General features: G+C 41.7%; 1 protein-coding gene across 2 annotated transcripts in view; it reads left to right on the forward strand.

Moving 5' to 3' along the window:
* DOCK5 (dedicator of cytokinesis 5) overlaps positions 1-24,946 on the forward strand; it is a 238,167-nt gene that overhangs the window by 62,544 nt on the left and 150,677 nt on the right. For both annotated transcript variants that reach the window (XM_010378154.2, XM_030937398.1), the window contains exon 3: positions 23,081-23,121. In XM_010378154.2, the coding sequence (XP_010376456.2) occupies positions 23,081-23,121 (41 nt within the window). The remainder of the gene's footprint in view (positions 1-23,080; positions 23,122-24,946) is intronic.

The raw sequence follows: 24,946 nt of genomic DNA on the forward strand, positions 1-24,946 counted from the left end.
CACCCACCACCACACAGGGCTAATTTTTGTATTTTTAGTAGAGACAGGGTTTCCCCATGTTGGCCAGGCTGGTCTCCTGGCCAGCTCCTGACCTCAGGTGATCTGCCCACCTCGGCCTCTCAAAGCGTTGGGATTATAGGCGTGAGCCACCGCACCTGGCCAGGAATTCTTTCTTTTTTTTTTTTTTTTTGAGACAGAGTCTCGCTCTGTCGCCCAGGCTGGAGTGCAGTGGCTGGATCTCAGCTCACTGCAAGCTCTGCCTCCTGGGTTTACGCCATTCTCTTGCCTCAGCCTCCCAAGTAGCTGGGACTACAGGCGCCCACCACCTTGCCCGGCCAGTTTTTTTGTATTTTTTAGTAGAGACGGGGTTTCACCGTGTTAGCCAGGATGGTCTTGATCTCCTGACTTCGTGATCTGCCCGTCTCGGCCTCCCAAAGTGCTGGGATTACAGGCTTGAGCCACCGCGCCCGGCCAGGAATTCTTTCTTCAATCAGCAGATGGATGCCCCAAGCGGAAAGCAGCCCCAGATGCTGGGCTGGTCTTTTTAAGTTTTGGTCTTTTTCAGATTTTGACCTGGTAATTCTTCACTGCCATGTTAGTTCATGTGTGTGTGTGTGTGTGTGTGTGTGTGTGGCAGGGGCAGGGGAGCGGTGTATGTATTTATTTGTGTGTGTTGTTTTGTCAAGCTTTTCTAATTGTCCTACAGAGTATGGGAGGGAAGAATGGCGACTTGGTCTGAAATTAAGTAGGTAATGTCTTTTGTTTTTTGTTTTTTTTTTCTTTGAGACAGGGCCTTGCTCTGTCACCCTAGCTGGAGTACAGTCGTGTGATCAAAACTCACTGCAGCCTTGAGCTCCTGGGCCCAAGCTATCCTCTTGCCTCAGCCTCCCAAGTAGCTGGGATTATAGGCATGTGCCACCACGCCCAGTTAACAAGGTTTCACAAAGTTGCTCAGGCTGATCTCAAACTCCTGGCCTCAAATGATCGTCCTGCTTCAGCCTTCCAAAGTGTTGGGATTATAGGCATGAGCCATAGGGCCTGGCCCAGGATTTCTTCAAATTCTTTTTTCACTTTTATATGACCTCAGCATATTTCTAAGAAATAGTTAATTGAAGCACTTTGTCCTGTTAGGGTTCATATCAATAGTAATTTTAAGGATGAGGGTGGTGGCTCACTCCTGTAATCGCAGCACTTTGGTAGGCTGAGATGGGAGGATCCCGTGAGGCCTGGAGTTCAAGACCAACCTGGGCACAATAGTGAGACCCTGTCTCTACCAAAAACTTAAAAATTAGCCAAGCATGGTGGCATGTACCTATAGTTTCAGCTACTTGGAAGGCTAAGGTGGGAGGATTGCTTGACCCTGGGAGGCAGAGGCTGCAGTGAGCTGACCATACCACTGCACTCCAGCCTGGGCAACAGAGTGAGACCCTGTCTCAAAAGGAAAAAAATAAAGTATTTTTAAGCGTGCTGACTGTTTATGTTTTACCGAGAATTCTCCAGTTGGCCAGTGAACATTCCTCAAGACAGCATCCGTGTGGACCAAGCTAAGGGGGTCACTGAGCTTAGTTGAATATAAATATAAACACATTTACATTCATTTCAAATACCATGCACTTGAGTCCAAACAGTCCAAAACCCACAGTGCTTCTAGTGTATTACAGCTCCCACTATGATATGCTTGTAGGATGTGCTGGCCCATTGGACAGTCACACAAAAATGGTTAATTTCTTCAGTTATGATGGTCCGGATGCTGTAGTCCTGCCAGCAAGAAACTGCTCTTCTTAATTGCTACCATAACATTTTTGCTGCATCAGCTATAGAACTTTTTCATCTCAAAGGACGTCAGTACCTGTTTTTTAAAAGTAAGCACATGTTAAGGTGTGAAGGGCAGGGAGATTGAGAACACTCAGGTCTGCATCGTGAGCTTATCAAGTTCATTAACCACCAAGTGGCAGGTCAGCTTGACAGAGAGATTACTATATTGGATTATATTTTTCAATAGTGTTTCTTTTCTGGGATTCGTTTTTAAAATCGTGCCTATCTTGCCAGATGCCCCATGATAGGTCCTTGTATCTGCTAAGCACTTAGAGTTCTTGGCTGGATTCTCAAATTCCTTTATTATTTAAGGCAGCTCGAGGCAAGGGCAGGAGTACTTTGCAAACGTGAAATGCGATGGGAATGCTGAGTAATCACTTGTCTCCTACCCCTCCTCTCCTAGTCCCTCTTAACTTTAGAAAAATAAACAAAATGCAAACATCGACAGTCCTGCTGGGCGGAACTGAAGGGTGACACTGGCACTGTATTGTGGCCCTGGGATTTGTGTCTTCCAGCTTCCTGTGGGAGCTGACTTTGGGGCGCTCCCTCTGCACCCTGCCCCACCCTGCCCTCCAGATGTCTGCATACCAGATCTGTGTGTGTTTTTCCAGCGTGGACATGAATCCACCCAGACATAAAAAATGTTTTCTGCCCACCACCCAGGACAGAATACTATTTTTGATTCTCCTTTTTCTGTTTCCTGCTGTGTGGTTGGGTGAAAAATTTTAGAAAGTATTGGCTCATTGAAGGCAAAGCTTGCTCCTCCTTCATCTGCAGAGCCTGTGCCTCCCTAGCTCCTGGTATACGGCGGGTGCTCAGCAACAATGTATTGAATGATGAAGATAAAATAGGAGACCAAGGCAAGCTGGTATAGAGAGTAAGGGGGTCAGGGATCACCTCCACAAAACCCTGGGTATTACAAGGCAGAGGTGCTGTTCCTTCTCTATGATTCAAGGCTAATGTTTTTTGGTCCTCCGCGATTATAGGAGGATTTAGTCATTGCTGAAGTTTTTGTTTTTATTTTATCTATTTATCTTTTTTTTAGAGACAGGGTCTTGCTGTCCCCCAGGCTGGAATGCAGTGGCATAATAATAGCTCACTGTAGCCTTGACCTCTTGGGCTCAAGGGATGCTCCTGCTTCAACCTCTTGAGTAGCTGAGACTACTGGTACATGCCACCATGCCCGGCTAATGTTTTTATGAAACCTTGCTGTGTTGGCCCGGCTGGTCTGGAACTCCTGGCCTTTTGTGATCCTTCCACCTCAGCCTTCCAGAGTGTAGGGATTACAGGCGTGAGCCATCGTGCCTGGCTTTGTGGGGTTTTTTTGTTTTTAAATGACAGCTTTCTTGAAATATAATCCAAATACCAATCAATTTACTTATTTAAAGTATACAGTTCGATGGATATTTACTAAGTTCACTGTGCAGAGGGTTGGGCAAATATCATCACTATCTACTTTCAGAACACTTTCATCATCCCATAAAGAAGCTCTGTACCCATCCGTAGTCATGCCTCCCCTGGCTCTAGGCAGCTTCAAATTCATTTCATGTAAGTGGAATCACACAATATGTGGTCTTTTGTGACTGACTGCCTTCATTTAGCATCAGGACGTCTTCTCTCTCGCATGCTCTCTCTCTCTCTCTCTTTTTTTTTTTAAAGAGACAGGGTCTTGCTCTGTTGCTCAGGCTGGAGTGCAGTGGCATGATCACAGCTCACTGTAGCCTTGACCTCCTGGTCTCAAGGAATCCTCCTACTCCAGCCTCCCAGGTAGCTGGGACTACAGGTGCACACTGCTATACCCAGCTAAATTTTTATTCTTTGTAGAGACAGGGTCTCACTATGTTGCTGAGGTTGGTCTCGAAATTCTGGGCTCAGGCAGTTCTCCTGCCTTGGCCTCGCAAGGGCCAAGTGTCCCAAAGTGTTGGGATTCCAGGCATGAGCCACTGCACCTGGCCCAACTTCATCTCTTTTCATTGCTGAGTAATAACGTATTGTGTAGGTACATTATATTTTATTCATTCATCAGTTGATGGGCATTTAGGTTGTTTAGATGTTTCAGCTACTATGAATAATGCTGCTGCGAACATTTGCATGCAAGTTTTTATGTGGACATATGTTTTCATCTCTCTTGGGTAGGTACCTAGGAGTGGAATTGCTGGGTCATAGGGTAACTCAATGTTTAATCTTTTGAGGAACTGTCAGACTGATTGAGCTTTGGCTCCAAAGCAAGTGAACGGAGTCCAGATGAGCGAGCTTCTATCCATTATCTTTTCTCACTCATTTGACTCTCTGGCCTTGCCCCTGAACTTCTTTTGTTACTAAATGAAGGAAAGAAGCAGAACTGACTGAGAAGCTATCTACTGCTCATCCACTACAGGTCTCCAGGAATTATTTGTCTTCAGAGACTTTATCAGGAAACAGAATTCTTTAAGGACTGAAGCAAGCGTTCTTGCCTTTCTTCATCTTTGGCACTGGCCTGCCCACAGTCATTTCTGTGTCTTTGCTTCTTTTACTATGGAATGTATTTGGCAGTGAGGTAGCTGTTTATTAGTGTGAACATTCCTTTCCACCCCAGATCCATGGCAGAAAGTGCACTGACTTCTGGAGATGCCGGGCCATGAGGTCATTTATTCATTCAACATTATTTGCTGAGCACCAAGTATGTGACAAGTACATGTATTGAGCATGAGAGATGTTCTGGGTACTCTGTGGTCTCTTGAGTGACAAAATGCAAGTTCCTTCTCTCGTAGGGTTTACATTGGAGGGATAGGCAAAAACAAGCAAACAAAGTAAGTAAATAAAACAATTCAGATATGTGCTTACAAATGCTATGGGGAGAAGAGGGCAATACTGCAGAGTCCAGAGGTGGAGGGCAGCGATGGAGAGGGAGAAGGAAGACTACTGTAGGATAGATGCTTTCATCCTTGTCTAGGTTGACTGTCCCTGGGCAAGACATTGCAGCTGTCTTTGTGACAAGGACATTTCATCTAAATTGGAGTCACTTTTTGAATAGAAAGTGATCACATGTAAGTGCTTTGAAAAGTGCGTAGTACCTTGTACGTGTCAGGTTTCAGCATCCTGTTACCATGGAGCTCCCCTCTCCTGTGATTAACCTCGCTCCAGTCACAAGTGGTTTTAGGCCTGGAGTCTGAGGTTCCTCTAGTGCTGGTTTCCTGGGTTTAATTCATATCCATCGATTAACTCTTCTTCTGCTCCATAAACCACTCACAAGCTCATGAGAAAGGGTGGCTGGTGTGCTGGTGTTAGCAGTGATTTCTGGGGTAAATACGACACAATTGACTGCTGTTGGAACAAACACAATGAGACGTCTCAAAGGTGAGCTGAGCTGTACGGAGGCAGGCGCAGCACACAGTTTTATATTATTTCAGGGCAATTTGTAAAGACTCAAAGGATAGCACAAGTGCTTGGACTGGAACCAGAGGACATAGGCAAGCCTGAAAAGTTAAAAGAAACAAAAAGAAGTGTTTGTATATGTACAGGAGTTCCCCAGAATACCCATGTTATTTCTTCTGTATAGAAGGAGGCCAGTTTTTGAATGAATTCTAATCAAAAAATCTACTCCCCTCTAATATGAAAAGGAGTAAAAATGGATTAAGACTTGAGCTGTATGTGTTTTAAATCTCATCTTTGTAAAGCAGGCCTTTGTGAGGAGGGACAGCGGGCAGTGTTACAACAGGTAAGTAACATGTCAATGAATTTTGTCTGCATGTTTGCTAAAACTTTCTAACAGAGATATAAAAAAGGAGAGAGTGGGCCAGGCGTGGTGGCTCACGCCTGCAATCCCAGTACTTTAGGTGGCTGAGGCGGGCAGATCACATGAGGCCAGGAGTTTGAGACCAGTTTGGCCAACATGGCAGAACCCTGTCTCTAATAAATGCTCATCCTCACTGGCCATCAGAGAAATGCAAATCAAAACCACAATGAGATACCATCTCATACCTGCTCGAATGGCAATCATTAAAAAGTCAGGGAACAACAGGTGCTGGAGAGGATGTGGAGAAATAGGAACACTTTTACACTGTTGGTGGGACTGAAAACTAGTTCAACCATTGTGGAAGACAGTGTGGCAATTCCTCAAGGATCTAGAACTAGAAATACCATTTGACCCAATCATCCCTTTACTGGGTATATACCCAAAGGATTATAAATCATGCTGCTATAAGACACATGCACACGTATGTTTATTGGGGCACTATTTACAATAGCAAAGACTTGGAACCAACCCAGATGTCCATCAGTGATAGACTGGATTAAGAAAGTGTGGCACATATACACCATGGGACACTGTGTAGCCATAAAAAAGGATGAGTTCATGTCTTTTGTAGGTACATGGATGAAGCTAGAAACCATCATTTTGAGCAAACTGTCGCAAGGATAGAAAACCAAACACCACATATTCCCACTCATAGGTGGGAATTGAACAATGAGAACACTTAGACACAGGGTGGGGAACATCACACACTGGAGCCTGTCATGGGATGGGGGAAGTGGGGAGGGATAGCAAAAAAAAAGAAAAAGATAAAAAAAATTAGCCAGGCGTGGTGGTGTACACCTGTAATCCCAGCTACTTAGGAGACTGAGGCACAAGAATTTCTTGAACCTGGAGGGCAGAGGTTGCAGTGAGCTGATATCATGCCATTGCACTCTAACCTGGGCGACACAGGAAGACTCTTACCTCAAAAAAAAAAGAAAAAAAAAAAAGAGTGCTTTTAAAAGATTTTTTTCAAGCAGAGGCTTACTAATCATCCTTCAGAGATGTGGTAAGAACCCTGCATTGGATTATGAGACAGTATGGTATCTAACGTTTTGAGAATGTCTGATTGTCATATTCTGCTATGCTCTATGACAATTCATTTTGTAACACTGAAATCTCTTTATTGTTCCTCCTTTCTACTTGGTCTTTCTCTACTTAGTCATCCATGCATAGTGGTTAGAAGTGAAGGGAGAGACAAAAGATTCAAAATTGCTGTTAAAAATCAATTCTTAATAGAACGTGTAAAAGTTTACTAGATATAAGCTTCAATAGGGGCATCTAAGGTATTTGTAACTTTCATTTACTTTTGTTACCCACTAATTAAAATAATTGAAAGTTTATTGTAATTCAAAATCTGTACAGTCGCCATGATCTAGGTACAGATACACTGCCTTTTCACATACGTAAATGGCAGTGAGCCTAACAGCTTAGATTTTATGACACTGCGTGCAAACATTTTGGCATTAGCCTGGAAAGCAGATAAGGCCATGTGGCATTTTGTTGAGTGTGCTTGGTCACTTCCCACATCTGTTTGACCTTTACCTTAAGTACAGCTTGTTAGCTACTACTGCTGGTGACATATGTTCCTGAGATGTGTTTTTCAAAAGATATATGTGGCAGCAGGAGGGTGTTTACCAGAGAAATTAATTAAAAGGAGTGTCAGTGAAAAGTTTTATCCAGACTTAATCTTTAAAAAAAGGGAATGCCTTCTCCTATTTTTCCTTTTCGGGTATGTTTCAATACGCTTCTAAAATTCCATCTTTATTTATTTTAATGAGAAAGAGTATCATTCTGTCTCCCAGGCTGGAGTGCAGTGATGCAGTCTTGCTCACTACAACCTCTGCCTCCTGGGTTCAAGTGATTTTCATGCCTCAGCCACCTGAGTAGCTGGGATTACAGGCACACGTCACCACACCAAGCTAATTTTTAGTAGAGACGTGGTTTTGTCATATTGGCTAGGCTGGCCTCAAACTCCTGGCCTCATGTGATCTGCCCACCTTGGCCTCCCAGAGTGCTGGGATTGCAGGCATGAACCACCATGACCAACCCTAAAATTTCATCTTTAAAAATATGCATGATTCAGGTATAGGCATATATGGAATTTTCTACTGTAGAGTTCAGAACTGTTTCCTGAGTGGTATCTTCATTCATTTATTCTGTCATGACTAAGTACTTGGAATTACCCATTTGGGCAGCTCCCATGCACCTAAGGAGGCAAACACAGTGAAAGCAAAGATGCTTTTGGGAGTACTCTGGAGGAATGTGCCCAGGAGCTTTTAGCATTGCACAGATTTTGGACTGCAACAGATCTTGGTTGGATCAAGGGGTCGAAATGGGAGCAGAGTCCTTCCATCCCATGCACACACATACCCTCTCACAGCTGACTTCACACCCCGATTGCTGGACCATTCACATTATTTGGTGCATAACCTTTATTTTTTAAAAAATGTATTAGGTTATCTCCACATAACATCACTGTTGGGCTGGCTAAGCCTCAGTTAAGGATTACTGTAAGGAGAAAGCCTTAGAGGAAGATTTAAAATTGATTGAGGGCAAATGATCATAAGATATTTCTCCTCTTGCTTATATTTGGAAAAAAATGTTAAATATATGCTTCTGCTTTGTCCATAGTAATATAAGAGTCATATCTTCAAAAGCATATACTGATGAAAGAATTCGGAATACTAAATAAATGGAAGCTGTTCCATGTTCATGGGTAGGGAGACTCAATGTCAAAGTGTCAGTTCTTCTGAAGTTGATTTATAGATTCAATGCAATCCCAATTAAAATCTCAGACAGTTATTTTGTTGATATTGACAGATGGATTCTAAAGTTATGTGGAGAGGCAAAGGACTCAGAACAACCAACATGAAGCTGAAGAACAAAGTTGGAGGACTGACACTACCTGATTTCACAACTTACTATAAAACTGTAGTAATCAAGACTGTGGTTTTTGTCAGAACACTAGACAAACAGATCTCTGAACAGAAGAGAGAGCTCACAAATAGACCCACACAAATATAGTCAGCTGACCTTTGACAAAGGAACAAAGGCAATACAATAGAGAAAAGATAGTCTTTTTAACAAATCGTGCTGGAACAACCTGACAACCACACGCTGAAATAAGAATTTATACACAGACCTTTCACCCTTGACAATAAATAAGTCAAAATGAATTCTAGACCTAAATGTAAAATATAAAGGTATAAAACTCTTAGAATATAATAACATGGAGAAATATAAATGACTTTGGATATGGGGGTAACTTTTAGACATAACACTGAAGACACAGTTATATGAAAGAAATAAGTGATAAACTGGACTTTATTAAAATTTAAAACTTATGCTCTGCCAAAGATAATGTCACGAGAATGAGAAGTTAAGCCACAGTTTGGGAGACAATCTTTGTAAAAGAGAAATTTGAGGCTGGGCACAGTGGCTCACGCCTGTAATCCCAGCACTTTGGGAGGCCGAGGCGGGTGGATCATGAGGTCAAGAGATAGAGACTGTCCTGGCCAGCATGGTGAAACCCCATATCTACTAAAAATACCAAAAGTTATCCAGGCGTGGTGGGAGGCGCCTATAGTCCCAGCTACTCGGGAGGCTGAGGCAGGAGAATTGCTTGAACCCAGGAGGCGAAGGTTGCAGTGAGCCGAGATCGCGCCACTGCACTCCAGCCTGGCAACAAAGTGAGACTCCAGCTCAAAAAAAAAAAAAAAAAAAAAAAAGACGTTTGATAAAGTACTATTATCTAAAACATGTAAAGAGCTTTAAAACGCAACAATAAGAAAACAACCCACTTAAAACATGGGCAACGACCTTCAGAGAAACCTCACCGAGGAAGATATATATCCACATGACATGTAAGTGTGTGAAAAGATATTCAGCATCATATGTCATTAGCGAATTGAAAAGTAAAGCAATGAGATACTACTATGCACCTATTAAAACAGCCAAACTCCAGAACACTGACAACACCAGATGCTGACAAGGATGTGGAGCGACAGGAACTCTCATTCGTTGCTGATGGGAATGTAAAATGGTACAGCCACTTTGGGAGACAGTTTGTTAGCGTCTTAGAAAGCTAAACACACTCTTATCACACGATGCAGCGATTTCTGTCCTTAGTATTTACCCAAAGGAGTTGAAAACTTATACCCACACAAAAGCATGCACATAGATGTTTGCAGCAGCTTTATTCATAATTGCCAAAATTTGGGAGTAAACAAAATGTCCTTCAGTAGGTGAATGGATGAACAAAGTGGTACATCCAGGCAATGGAATATTATTCAGCGCTAAAAAGAAATGAGTTGTCAAGCCATGAAAAGACATAGATGTGCATGTTACTAAGTAAAAAGAGTCAATCCATATGACTCCAACTGTATGACATTCTGGATAAGGAAAAACTATGGAGATGGTAAAAAGATTCGTGGTTGCCAGGGGTTAGAGGGAAGGAGGGATGAACAGGTAGAGCACAGAGAATTTGTAGGGCAGTAAATCTACTCTGTATGATACTGTAATGGTGGAATCATATCATTATACATTTGTCCATACCCACAGAATGTACAATACCAACAGTGGACCCCAATGTAACCTATGGACTTTGGGTGATAATAATGTGTCAGTGTAGGTTTGATTGCAACAAATGTACCACTCTGGTGGGGTATGTTGATAGCAGGGATGTCTTGTCAGGATACAAGAGGTATATGATAACTTTCTGTACCCTCTGCTCAGTTTTGCTGTGGACCTAAAATTAAAAGCTATTTAAAAATTGTAAGCTTATAAGGAGACTTTTGTGTCATAAATATTAACTCTGTGCTTCAGTACACCCATTCTGTTTCACCCATGGAGCTGAATGATTCAACAGAAATGGTCATAACAGCAGGAAACAGACTGCCTAAAAGACTTGTGTTTTATTGAGGGGTCTTAGAAACCCATGAAATCTTCACTTCTCTTCCTTGCCTCATCTCCGTGTGTAATTCAGGCTACAACTAAGAACGGACAAGGCAACACAGGAAGGTTTCTTGTTACAGAAAGATTCTTAGTCTTACAATTATATTCTGTGTATCTGTTCCTAATGTTTGTCAGGCAACCAAGAATATTAAATATGTGTGTGTGTGTGTTTAATTTTGGCATAGGAATATAGGATTTTAAACAACTGTATCTAGCAATTTGGTTAATCTTCTAAATGGCAGGAACAATGAGTATTACGTTACTAACCTTGAATACTTGTTTAGTTTTCACCAATGCCAGTTAAAGAATCTGTTACAGGCCGGGCGCAATGGCTCAAGCCTGTAATCCCAACACTTTGGGAGGCTGAGGTGAGTGGATCACTTGAGTTAGGAGTTCAAGACCAGTCTGACCAACATGGCGAAAACTCCTCTCTACTAAAAATACAAAAATTAGCTAGGCGTGGTGGCATGTGCCTGTAATCCTAGCTACTCGGGAGACTGAGGCAAGAGAATCATTTGAACCTGGGAGGCAGAGGTTGCAGTGAGCCAATATCGCACCACTGCTCTGCAGCCTGGTTGACAGAGCGAATCTCCATCTCAAAAAAAAAAAAAAAAAAAAAAAAAAAGAATCTCTTATAGTTAGAATGGAAAGATACAAAGGGTGAAATTTTTTTTTCTTAGTGTCACTTTCATTGCTGACACTAAGTGTTTAATCAGGCTTTAGATAACCAATTTGGTAACTTTTGAGTTCGGCCCCATTTGGCCTCTGCATGTGTCTCGATGATTCTAGCCACAGTCTTAGGGTTTTCCTATCACTCAAATTGTTTCTTCTTGGCTTTTTTTTTTTTTGGTCCTCTTTCTTTTAAAGTCATCTTTTCTACCATTTTCTTGGAGTAGGGAAGTTATGTTGGAAAATAAAATTATGTCTTCATATCAGGTACTATAGTCTGGATACCCCTAGCATGGTATTCTAGCTGTTTTGTGTGTCTCAGCTTTGGTTGTTGGCAGTATTTTAAGTAGTTGAGAGAGGTTCTGCTCTTTTTGAGGAGCACAAACACATTCTTCAAAAAGTAAGTAAAAAAGAACTCCAAATAGAGCCCTCCACAGTCAGCAGCACGGGAACCAGAAGACAGCCCTAAGCACTGCAGATGATCTCTGAACTGTGCCATTGGGTGCCTTCCGCGTCTGACATTTTACATCCCTCTCTATGCAAGGCATCGAGCTAAGGCCTTCCATGTACTGCCTCTCAGTTCTTACAATCCTGGGAGACCAGAGTTATTGATGCTCTTTTAATCAATGTGGAGATTTAGGTTAAGAAACTTGAAGAAATCCACACAGCTATTAAATGGCAGAGCTGTGATTCCCACCGGGGTTCTGTGTAATCCTAGTATAGTCTTTCCACAACATGCAGCCCTTCTGCAAATGACGTTTACACTTTGGACATGGCATAAAGTTTTCCAAAGGGGATAGGGTTGTTTTGCTTCTGAAACAGTCACCTGAAAAGTTCAGCCGCATCCCAAATGTGTCTGTATTGCAGTGAGCTCTTCCTGAACTTAGCTCCCCTCCACGGCTCTTAGCACACAAACCTGCCGTTTTCACCCAGCAGTCTCCTCACTGTCCTGGAGAGGGATCGGGGATTGGGGTTATACTGTCAAACTCCTTGAGGTCCCATCGCCTCTAGCATCACTCTTTATAAAAAGTGGACCTCATCTTGGTTGGTTAATTGTACCTCTCTCTTGTTCATCTTTCAAACTCATGCTGATGATAACAAAAGCAACGTAAGAGTGAGTTGCAGCAAATTCTTGGCTCCTCCTGGTAAAACCACATGCTACCTCCTATCATCTCAGCTTTCTTGACTGGTTTGATAAGTTAGAGAAATGCATCACAGAAGAGGAAAGTCAGACTTTTAGCAAGAGGGACTAACTGCTGGCGAGATTACTTTGCTTTAAAAAGGAAAGAAAGAAAACCACGTCCAGAAAATATAAAGGGAATTGGCCAACAAGTAGATGATGTTGTCCAGGATACAGGAAGTGTTGTTTCCTTCCTCTCGCTGAGCTTCCAGGGCTCTGTGAAGGCACAGAGGGAGGTTTCCTTGTTTTGCAGTGGAAATTTGGATATATCATCTCTCTATTTTGCTGACTGTGATTTGGTCCTCTTCCTCGCCCCTCACTGCCTGGACCAGGTCTGTCTGCTTGTCTCAGAAGGTATTTGCTGGTTGCAAATAGAAATCTCTGCCATCACCCTCTATTATAGGCAACCAGAAGAAACTTTCTTGGTATTCTTTGCTACAGATATTATGGGGTAGCAAGATTAAAAATATTGTAATGTTTTTGTGGAAGGAAATTTAAGAGATTGAAACCGTAAGAACTTAAAATTGACAATGGAAAAAATGGAGTTCCCCAGAGCTGGTTATTGTGGAGTTAGGATGGAGAACCAGGCCTTTTCGTGTCAGACAAGTTCTCTTTATAAAGAAGCAGTGGCTCTTCTATTCTGGACATTCTGGCCTCATAGGCAGGGTGCTTTAACACTGCCTGTCTCTACCCACTGGGCATGGGATCCCAGGAGAACAAAGAAGGGTCACTCAGACCCTGCTGCCCAAGTGTGTCTTGTGGGTGCAGGTTTCATTGCATATTCCTTATAGCAGTCTATTCTGTACCTAGCCAGTGGCTCAAGAACACCCGCCTTTCTCATTGTTATATTCATCAGATGTTTACTCAGTGCCTGCTGCATGCCAGGCGCTGCGAAGGACAGTTTTTTGTTTTGATCATTAAAAAAGTTAAATAGACCAGGCACGGTGGCTCACACCTGTAATCCCAGCACTTTGGGAGGCTGAGGTGAGCGGATCACTTGAGGTCAAGAGTTCAAGACCAGCCTGGCCAATATGGTGAAATTCTGTCTCTACTAAAAATACAAAAATTAGCTGGGCATGGTAGTGCATGCCTGTAATCCCAGCTACTTGGGATGCTGAGGCAGGAGAATTGCTTGAGTCTGGGGAGCGGAGGTTGCAGTGAGCCGAAATTGTGCCACTGTACTCCAGTGTGGGCAACAGAGCGAGACTCTGCCTCAAAGAATGAATAAATGAGTGAATGCATGAATGAATAAATAAAGTCAGAAGCCTTATCTCCTGCTTTTTCACTTAGATGGTGTGCCTATGCGTGTGTGTTTTATACTGTTAGAATTCCATGACGAAGCTCACCTGACCTGAGTGGTGGTGCATTGAGAAAGTGTCCTGCCTACTGTGCCCCAGCAGGGCCATGGGCCAGCTTGGTATAAGGGAAAGCAATGAGCTGGCAGGTAGGAGGCCTGTGTTCGTATCCCCAGCTTAGGTGGTAAGTGACTGGGAGATATGGGACAAGCCTTTTCAGTTCCTTAACTATGTTTTCTTTATTTAATTTATTTATTTACTTTTTATTTTATTTTTTAAGAGGCAGTCTTGCTCTGTTGCCTAGGCTAGAACACAGTGGCACCACCATGGCTTACTGCAGCCTCAACCTCTTGAGCTCAAGTGATCCTCCTGCCTCAGCCTGCTGAGTAGTTGGGACTACAGGCATGCACCACCACACCTGGCTGATTTAAAAATTGGTTTGTTTGTTTGTTTGTTTGTTTAAGAGAAAAGGTCTCACTGTGTTGCCCAGGTTGGTCTTGAACTCCTGACTTCAAGCAATCCTCCTGCCTTGGCCTCCCAAAGTGTTGGGATTACAGGTGTGAGCCACCGCACCTGCCCTCCTTTGCTTTAAGTAAGGTTGTTATTTTTCAGTGATTTCTTAGTTCCTTCCAATATCTGGCGATCTCAAATCCACAAAATTGAGCTCAGATAATTAACCTGGAAAACTCATTTGTCTCACCAAGAAGTATAAAAGAATAGAATCATCTTTTACCATCTTTGCATCCCTTGACTTTCTGCCTTTGAACTTATTTTCAAAAGCCCCAGTGAGATGCATGTGGAGTGTGGATATCGTGAGACCTGAGGCTCGGGAAGGTGGTGAGTGTGCTGCTCACAGGCAGAGGTGCAGTCACTATCTGTCTGTAAGGAAGGATTTTAGACCCAGCCCTTTGTCTGTCCTGTGATGAGTTTGCACCTGGCTGTTTCTGCTCACTGGCTTCCCAAGAGACAGCCAGCTTTTATTGGAAGGACAACTCACTGGGGGTGGGAGGACAGGCTATGCCCATGGAAACCTGACAAGTTTACCTGGCCTACAGGGGATGGAGCCTTTGACCTTGGCCCCATTAACTGTGTTTTATCCAGCAACCTACCAGACCAGCGACACTTAAGGGAAAAACAACAGGATTTAGCACCTGCTTCTTCTCTGAGACCGCCGCCCCCGTTGCCCCCAGCCCCGGCAAACACACACACACAATGCAGGTGTATAGAAACAGCTCCTTGTCTCCTTCATAATTACCTTTAATTCCTAAGAGGTTAAAAATAATTTGTTGATCTTTTATGTGTGTACGTGGGATAAAACTAATTTATCTTGTGATCAGAAAGTTGGGAGAGATTTTATAAAACACTCCATAATTCCAGCATCTAAATGATGCTTTCCTTCTTGGGAAATCATGAGTACCTCTCAGTAATTGCTTCTGAGTTTTCAGCATATTCATGACTTTCTCTTTTGTGTGCCAGCGTCTACAAGCATTACCATTAAAAGCCCTTTTGTATTTAGTTATTTGTTTACAGATATGTTTCCTTCTTCCTTGAAGACAGTGTCTGGCACACTGGTGTTCAATAAGTGTTTTCATGTATAATGAATGAATGGACCACTTTAGTAGTGTAAGTCCTCAGCCTAAATGCACATCCTCAGAGAGAGACAATTTTCTTGCCTCCCTCCCTCCCTCCGTCCCTCCCTCCGTCCCTCTCTCCCTTCCTTCCTCCCTTCCTCCCTTTCTTCCTTTCTTCCTTCCTTCCTTTATTCTTTCCTTCCTTTCTCTCTCTCTCACGCTCTCTCTGTCTTTTTGTCCTTCTATCTGTCTTGACAGGATCTCACTCTGTTGCCCAGGCTAGAGTGCAGTGGCGCAATCATAGCTGACTGCAGCCTCCAACTTTTGGGCTCAAGGGCTCCTCTGACCTTGGCTTCCCTAGTAGCTAGGACTATGAGTGTGTGCCACCTCACCTGGCTAGTTATTTTATTTTTAGTTTTTTGTAGAGTCAGGGTTTTGGCTATGTTGCCCAGGCTGGTCTCCCACCTCAGCCTCCCAAAGTCCTGGAATTACAGATGTGAGCCACCACGCCCAGAGAGAATTTTCTAACCATGTTTTCTAAAGTAGCTTCATTCTCAGGAGTTGGCCTTCCCCAGGCTAGCCTCTTCTATTCCTTCGTAACTTTTAGCCCTATATGAAATTACTTTTCTTGTTTATATGCTTGTGTGTTTACACATATATTTTTTTCTTTCCATTATTAAGTAAGATTTAGGACACGGAGACATTGAGTACTTTGCTTTCCTAACATCTGTAACTAATTGTTCACTGGAGAAATGAATCTCCAATCTGCAATTGAACTTCTGGAAATAGCAAAACTTGTTCAGAATGAATTTTGGAGCATGCAGTAGTAATTAAGATGAATAATGTCTTTGGGAAGACACAATACCACGTAAAGTAATGGAGAAATAGTTCTGTGCTTTTTCACACTTGACTCAAACTTGTTTCAGAGACATTTCCAAACAAAAATATTCAGTCATATTTCAGAATGCAATTCTGTGTTACTTTGAGGTGGTTACTTTATAGACTGATATTCACTTGACAGTGTCAGTGTTTACATTTAAAAAAATTGCAGTAAAATTTATATGCAACACAGTGCACTCATCTTAGATTTATAGTTCAGTGTGTTTTATGAAATGAATGCAGCTTATATACCTAAACATTCCAATCAAGATAAAACACATTTCCCTCACCCCAGAAAATTCCTTGGTATCTTTATCCACACGGTTCGCATCCTCAGTAAACAGCCACCAATCTGGTTTAGATCACTGCGAGTTGGTTTTACCTGTGAGTCAATGTCATATCAGTGGAATTAGATGTGTCTTTTGTGTTTGGTCTCTTTCACTTATTGTAATGGTTTTTAGGTTCATCCATGATGTTGCACATCCGTAGTTTATTCCTGTGTATTGCCAAATATAAATTTATTACATATTATATTTTATAGTAAATAATATAGTATGTACATGTAACATTGTTTGTTGATACTCCCATTAATGTACATTTCGATGGGTTCCAGCTTTTGACTATTAAAAATAAAGCATTCATAAACATTCTTATAAAGCATCAGAGTGAGGATGTGACCAGGTCATAGGATAAGTGTAAGTTTAACTTTATAAGAAACCACCAGCAATGGAAGGGAGTTCCAATTGCTCCATCTCCTTACCAGTGATTGGCGCAGTCAATCTTTTTACCTTTAGCCATTCCAGTGGGTGGATAGTATCTCACTGTGTCTTTTTTTTAGAGTTATAATTTGCATGGAGTAAAATTCACCCTTTTTAGTGTAAAATTCTGCAGGTTTTGACAAATGCATGCAATCATGAAACAACCATGGTCAAGCTACAAAACCATTCTGTCAGCCCCAGAGTTCTCCCATGTCCCCATGCCACCCTGAGTACTTGGCAACTACTCATCCGTTTTCTATCCCTATAATTTTGCCTTTGCCTAGTTCTGGCCTACCAGGATTTATCAGCTGTATATTTTTTAAATTTTATCAGTCATATATGTTTATAAATTTAAACATCCAGACCATTTCTACAAGGTTTACAATGAAAAACAGGAGACCCTTTTTAACTCCTTGAATTCTGAGGAGTTTCAGCTTTTTCAGAAGTCTTTCAACTCTTTCAGCCAATTTTTGTGGCATAAATATCTTTATTTCTAAATTCATTTCTTACTGTGGAAGATAAGGATTTCACTCTTCTGTATACCCCACCAACCATACAGATGCCTATTAATCCCTCTTAGAAAAGCAAATATAGATACAATTTTTTTTTTTTTTTTTTGAGACCGAGTCTCACTCTATCTCCCAGGCTGGAGTGCAGCGGCGTGATCTCAGCTCACTGCAACCCCTTCCTCCAGGTTCAAGCGATTCTCCTGCCTCTGCCTCCTGAGTTTTTTTTTAAACACTTAGGATTTGGGTTGTTATGGCTATGTAGTGGAAGCAACAGAGGCTGTGGGATTTACCTGATTACATTTCCTTTCTTGAATAATATGTTTTTCTAGAGCTAATTCCTTTTTTTCTTCATTCTCTGTGAATGTACCTCTATTTCATACTCAAGGTTGCTGATAGAATTGTTGCCTGCCTTTTAATATGTTCAGACAGATAAGATCATTTCTCAGTTCTTTTTTTTCTTGGATTCGTTCCTCATGGGACCGTCTGTCCTCCTCCCTAGTTTGGGACTGGTTGCACTTTCCCAGTGACATAGCTCTTTTTCTGAGAGCTCCCTTTATCATCTCTCCTGGGGACAGAAAAATAGGAACTAACTAGGTAATTCAACTAGGGGTAGTATGCATTTGTATACTTATAGATTAATACCTGTTCATTTTGACTGATCCATGTGTATATAAAGTCATGAATTCACATGGATGCCTTTAATCTCAATCCGGCAGCACAGGGTTCATTCAAGATTTTTCCCTTCTGGGGCTTATAGCTCCATTGTATAATAGTAAGAAACCTAGCTTCCCATTTTTTTAATAGATTTAGCTATTTGATCAGTTTCCTTGTATGTAACTGATCACTCATCCCCATTAGCATGCTGTCTCCCATGGTAACACCCCCTTCACCCTGTTTTTGCTCTGATATCCAAGGCCGGTGCACCACCCCCAAGTCCTGTGTGCGGATACTCCCTCGCCTCACTTAGGCTCTGACACCCCGTTTGCTCCCTTACATGGATGCCCAGCTCATTCCCCCGGGGCTCTGACATGCCAAGCCAGTCTGGATCCCTCTGCGGATGTGCAGCCCTCCCCCATTGCAAATGCCCAAGTCACTCTGCTCCACCCCATGGCTCAGGACTCACTGCCCAGGAGGGAGAGCAGAAGGGCCAGGATCCATCTCCTGATTCTGTCCTGATTCCCATTCCGCAAGTTTTTCCTTTCTTCAATCTTCGTATACCAAAGACTACCGTCCTCCTATTTGCTTAAGCCCAAGATACAAATACTTTTGAGAATTTGCCTTTACTCCCCCATTCATGGCCACCTGCAGCAAAGTCATGAGCAATGCCTGTTGATTCATATATATCATGTGCCTGGGTGTGGTGGCTCACGCCTATAATCCTAGCACTTTGGGAGGTCTAGGCAGGCGAACTGCTTGAGTCCAGGAGTCCGAGACCAGCCTGGCAACATGGGGAGATGCCGTCTCTATAAAAAATGCAAAAAATAGCCGGGCGTGGTGGCATGTGCCTGTAGTCCCAGCTACCAGGGGTCAGGGGTGGGTGCTGAGGTGGGATCCATTGAGCCAGGGTGGCAAAGGTTGCAATGAGCCATGATTGTGCCACTGCACTCCAGTCTGGGTGACAGAGTGAGATCCTGCCACAAGAAAAAAACAAAAAAATAAAAAATAAAAAACCTCACAAATATATATATATATCTCCTGCTTTTTTTTCATCTCTCCTCCTGTTCGCTGCACCCACCACTCCCCTTTGGTGTTCCTCTTTCTACTACACCTCACATCCCACAATCCATTCCCATATAGCAGCAAGGATGCTCTTTTAAAAGCCTAAGGCAGCCAGGCACAGTGGCTCACGTCTGTAATCCCAGCATTTTGGGAGGCTGAGGCAGGTGGATCAGTTGAGGTCAGGAGTTCAAGACCAGTCTGGCCAACATGGTGAAACCCTGTCTCTACTTAAAATACACGAAATTACCTGGGCATAGTGGCACAGCTCTGTAATCCCAGCTGCTGAGGAGGATGAAGTGTGAGAATTGCTTGAAGCTTGGAGGAGGAGGTTGCAGTGAGCCAAGATTGCACCACTGCACTCCAGCCTGGGTGACAGGACTGTCTCAAAAAAAAAAAAAAAAAAAAAAAAAAAAGCATAAGCATAAGGCATGATGACATATGAAACCCTCCAATGCTTCCTGCTGTACTTAGAATAAAACTTGAATTTCTCCATGGCATATAATACCTATGTCTGGTAATTAATCTTGGCTACACATCAGCATTACCGGGGGGCCTTTTTAGAAGCATTAAGTCTGGGCCTCACCCCAGTCCAGTTAAATCAGAAGATTTGGTGGTGTGGCCCAGGCATCAGTATTTGTAAAAGTTCCTGGTGGATCTCCTCGGTGTCCAGGGTTGAGAACCAGGCCTCCTCTAACTACCTTCTTATTGCCTCTCCCTATCTCAGTCTCTTGTGCTAAACTCTGGCCGTGCCATTTTTCTTCTGTCTTTGAACTTCAGGTTTACTCTTGCCTCACAGCTTCCTCGCTTGATTTGTTCCTGTCTGGAAGTTTTTTTGCCCAGATCTGTTAATGGCTCATTCCTTTTAGCTTCTTAGAGTAATCTGTCCTCAGTCACCATATTTAAAATAATGTGCCATGTTACCAACCATTCTCTGCCATGTTACTTTCCTGGAGCACGTCTTCCTCTTCGCACTGTCGTTATCTCAGCTCATCCTACTTGTATATATTTTTAACATTAGAGTGTAATAATCTTCATGTGAACTCTTGCTTTCCACTACATCCTGGTTCTTAATTAGTGCTTAATAAAGATTTGTAGAATGACTGCATGTAGCGAGGAGAAGAATCAGGTAAGGGATCTGTTGGACAGACAGTGTGCAGCAGCCAGAGAGACATTTGGATCACTGAAGTGAAATGGAGCAGATGAGAGTCCTGACTCATGGAGATTACTTGAGAAGCCAGGTATAAAGTAAATAATTTTGACAGTGGAATTAGCAACTCTCTGTTACTTTCAATTGGAGAGGACAGATTTTTATTCTGGATTAGAGCAATCCCAAGAAAGCAGAAATGACTTGTGAGCCTCCTGAAAGAGCAACCCTCAGCCTAGAATAAGTTGGTGTTCGCCATGGTTGCTATGAACTTGCTTTTTGCAACTGTTACTTCCCCTAAATGTAGACAAGAGTAGCCCTCTGGACTCATTATCCCCTCACCATTCCCTTTATTTTAATAGTGGAATAACTTAAGAAAGCATCTGAGATCCTGCTGACCAGTTCACACCACCCACCGATTGCAGCTGCGTCTTTGCATTATGCCTTCTTAACCCTAATAGCAAACTATATTTAATTATGATCATCTTACTGTAAATACGCGGGATTAATTGGAAAACTGGATTCTTGCTTGTATGACAACCCAGGTATGTAATGTGGAAATGAGCGAACATACTCGTGAACTGTTACCATATTCTGTGCAGTTATTAAAATAGAATTTATGGAGTTCTGACAGTATATGCTTAAAGCTCCAGAGGTAGATCTGTTCTCTTATGCGTGATACAAGGAAAATGAACATTCATGTTTACAAATTCAGCATGATAATTTTGTGCCTTTAGATAGGGCTTATACACATACCACAATTCTAGAGAAGACATAGGAGATTAAAAAAAAAAAAAAGTTTTTTCAACAGTGACAGGCTTAGGAAGCATAACTCCTTGATGAATGGCTGTGCAAAATACTGTTTACAAAAGTACAGATAAATTCTTCTTTGAAAGTGGAATGAAGTTTGTATTGTGACAGCTTGGCTTTGACAGCACAGAGCTACGAAAACTACTTGGAAAAGATGAAGATCTTGTTTCTCAGCCTGCTCCCCTTGCGCTCCACTCTTGTCCCAGGGTGAATTCGAAGCCATTTAGTCATGCAAAAGCCCATTTTCATGTTTTCATACAACCAAGCAAGTATATACACATAGGTACAGACCTTGAGACCTGGGGAACAATGCTTAGCTTAGTATCCTTCTTATTCCTGAATCTCTTACACTTGGCATCCTAAATCGGGGGAAGTGTTTCCTGTTTAGATATCTTTTTCTCAGCCATGTGCCTTGATGCAAGCCACAATTCCACAGCATAGTACTCCATGCCTCGCTGTAAAACCTAACAAATCCTTTCAATGTCTGAATGCCACAGTTTAAAATATTTGTGAAATATTACTTTTACAATAATATTTGCGAAAATATTATTGGATATATGCCTAAAGAAGGTAAATTCAGTTTTCTACTTGTAACATGTATGAAATAGAGTATGTGTCTATTTTCTGGTTGATTTCATGTAGAACAAATTACAAGAGAGTTCTAGGATCCTATTGGCAGATGCCTGGAGTTTTAATTACAGTTTGCATCTACTCACTGTGTGTGTATGGCTACGTTATATATGTGTGCCGTTACTTTTAGTGGCAAAAACCACAATTACTTTTGCACGAACCTAATACCACAGCGTTTACCTGGGTAAGATGACCACACTGATGCTTTAGTTGATGGGCATGGAGAATGAGAGAAATTATCACAGTGAACTTCCTATAGTAGGTGTTCAGCAAATAGTTAATATAAAAAATCTGTTTAGGGACAGATTAAATTATATACTCTCTAGAAGATTGAGGGTTGGAAAATATCTGTAGGGGTGTGTGCCTAAATTGGAATTTTTTTTTTTTTTTGGAAACGGAGTCTCGCTCTGTCACCTAGGTTACAGTGCAGTGGTGTGATCTCGGCTAACTGCAACCTCTGCCTCCCAGGTGCAAGGGATTCTCCTGCCTCAGCCTCCTGAGTAGCTGGGATTACAGGCATGCACCACCACGCCTGGCTAACTTTTATATTTTTAATAGATATGGGGTTTCGCCATGTTGGCCAGGCTGGTCTTAAACTCCTGACCTCATGATCTGCCTGCCTCAGCCTCCCAAAGTGCTGGGATTACAGGCGTGAGCCACCGTGCCTGGCCGGAATTTTTAAAAAGAAGTTAAAGCCTTTACCTAAAGCCTCAGCAAGCAAACACATAAGATCTTCTTATGGGGAGCGAGGTGGGGGGGGGGGGGTGTTGCTTTTAGCATTACCAAGAATTGCACACAATTTCGTTTTATTACTCATTATTTGGATTATTTTTAAAGTGCAAATATTTGTCTCCATAAGATATGCTAGTTCAATTTAAAATTTTCCCAGAATGGTGGTTCTTAACTTGGGAACTCAGAAGAGTTACAGCAAATATAAGTTATTAAAAAAAAAAATTTAATGGTATAAGGTGACATGTAGAAAGCATGTATACAATGAAAGTCCATACTTATTCATGCAAAAACATTTATTAAATGACTGTAAGGTATTAGGGTGATAAGAAACGAGATGTCGTGTGGTTTTTTTTTTTTTTTTTTTTTTTCTTTGTTCTATTCTTCCTCCAAAGGAGTAGAGATGAGGCTAGGTTCTATGTGAATTTTAAATCCGATTGTTATTAAGAGAATACAACTCTAAAATTCAATTAGATTTTTATTGTGTAATAAACTAAAACATTTATCTTCTAACGTACTGTTAATCATCTCTGTCAATTGTTGCTTCCCAGTATTGCTAATAGAACACGAGAGAATATATTGCTAATACCTTTCTGATATCCCAGAAAACATAAAATATTTTGTGTTCTCTTTTGCTCTGACAGGTTGGTACAGAGGATATACCCTCCAAAATAAATCTAAAAAGGTATGACTTCTCATCCACTTTTTATTTCGTTTGGAATCTGTCCGCTAGTTTTGTACTGTGCTATGTGACCCTCTCCTCTGCTCTCTGCTGTCTCTAGACCTAGTTTGCTTTCTCTTTGTTGGCTCTTCTTTGAATTTGAAAGCAAATTCTCTGACCTCACTGCCTAAATGTAATAGTGTCAATCCCATTGACTATATTTCCCACCAGCCAATTCAAGGAGAGAGTCCTGGAAGACTTCTTACTTCCTGTCCCTCAAGTTAAGCAAGTTGGTAACACATTCATTGCTCTAGTGGGATCTGTCTTTCCGGGAGGGGTGGATCCATATTTCTTCCTTTATCCTTTACTTCCAATGCTACCATTCCAAGCTAAAGGATCTCCCCATTTCCACTTGCTCCTTTCCTTCATTGTAAATTGGATAAACAAGAGTGGTTTTCATATTGTGAGCCTCATACCCCAGTAATACATTATGAAATCAATATGGTGGATTATAACCAATTTTTTCCAAAAAATGAAACCAAAAAGTAGAGAACATGAGATGCAATGGTAAGTACTGTTTTGTGAAACTTTTATTTTAGGTATATGATTTATTGTTTTTATTATATTTTATGTATTTCGTATGTAGTACTGGTTGCCGTAAGAATGTATCTCTTACTGTGCAACAAAGGCACAGTTTGAAAAATACTGACCTAAATGGATCCTTTTGCCGGTGCCAAAACTACTAATCGTCAGGCTAAAGAAAATCTATTAATTATGTTAATACCCCCCTCAGTTTCTTTTAGGTCTTGTCAGCACTTTTCCTTTGATACTGCTCACTGGGGCAGCATGACATGTCAGCACTTCCTTTTGAAAGAGCAGAGTTGATAGGCCCATATTATTTCACAATTAGTTCACATGCCAAATAGCAAATTAGGAAAGGGATGAGAGAAACGTTTTAGAATTTATCAAAAGAGGAGTGAAAAAACAAAACCAGACCCACGGTTCTTACTCTTCACGGACAGCATGAGAAAGACGTAATCCTGCACAAACAGGCTGATGTTACACACCCAACTCTCCAAAGAGTATAGGGTCCAGGAAAACACCTTTCTACAGGTATAGTTCATTAGAAACCAGGACTGCTTCTTCATTATTGATGCTTAAATCACACTCAGTGTTTGCACACGTATGTGTGCACATACACATTTTGTTAACTTTGACAGTTTACTAATCTAGCACAATAAAGGAATGTTTGCTTTTAATGCAACTCCCGCAATTTTGATCCTTTTTTCTCACCCCAAGCCAGAGAATGAACTTTTCTACCCACAGTTATTCTTGTGTCACACGTCTTTATTTCAAACCAAATTATTTTCATTTAATCTCTTGCTGACTTCAGTTTCTCTGGGCCGTCAAATAGGGGTCCAAGACAGCAGGCATGCCAGAATAAATGAGAACATGATAGAATTCAAGTGAAAACTTTTCTTCTGGGATCCTCAGTGGCACAGAGTACTTGATATGGCCACTCCTGCTTTTTTAGCCCTATTGGTGTTAATTTTACTCAGGGTTATGGAGGTGGTAGTTATTTCAAAGCACAATTAGAGCTAACAATTTTGATGTTCCGAATTTGTTAAACAGTAAGAATACTTATGTCACTTAATTCCCAATCTTTTTTTTAAAAAAAAATGTTAATTTAAAAACAATAAACAAAAGGCCATCCTCAAAATTATGTGATGAACTTAAGGAACAAATGAAACTCTTGATTTTTCACTGGGAAATTCAATTACATTCAACCAAGGTCCTAGATCAGGTCTTCCTTTTCACAGACTACAGTATGTAAGGATCCTTTTGAACA

This window comes from Rhinopithecus roxellana, chromosome 9, assembly GCF_007565055.1.
Source record: "Rhinopithecus roxellana isolate Shanxi Qingling chromosome 9, ASM756505v1, whole genome shotgun sequence".
Classification (NCBI taxonomy): domain Eukaryota; kingdom Metazoa; phylum Chordata; class Mammalia; order Primates; family Cercopithecidae; genus Rhinopithecus; species Rhinopithecus roxellana.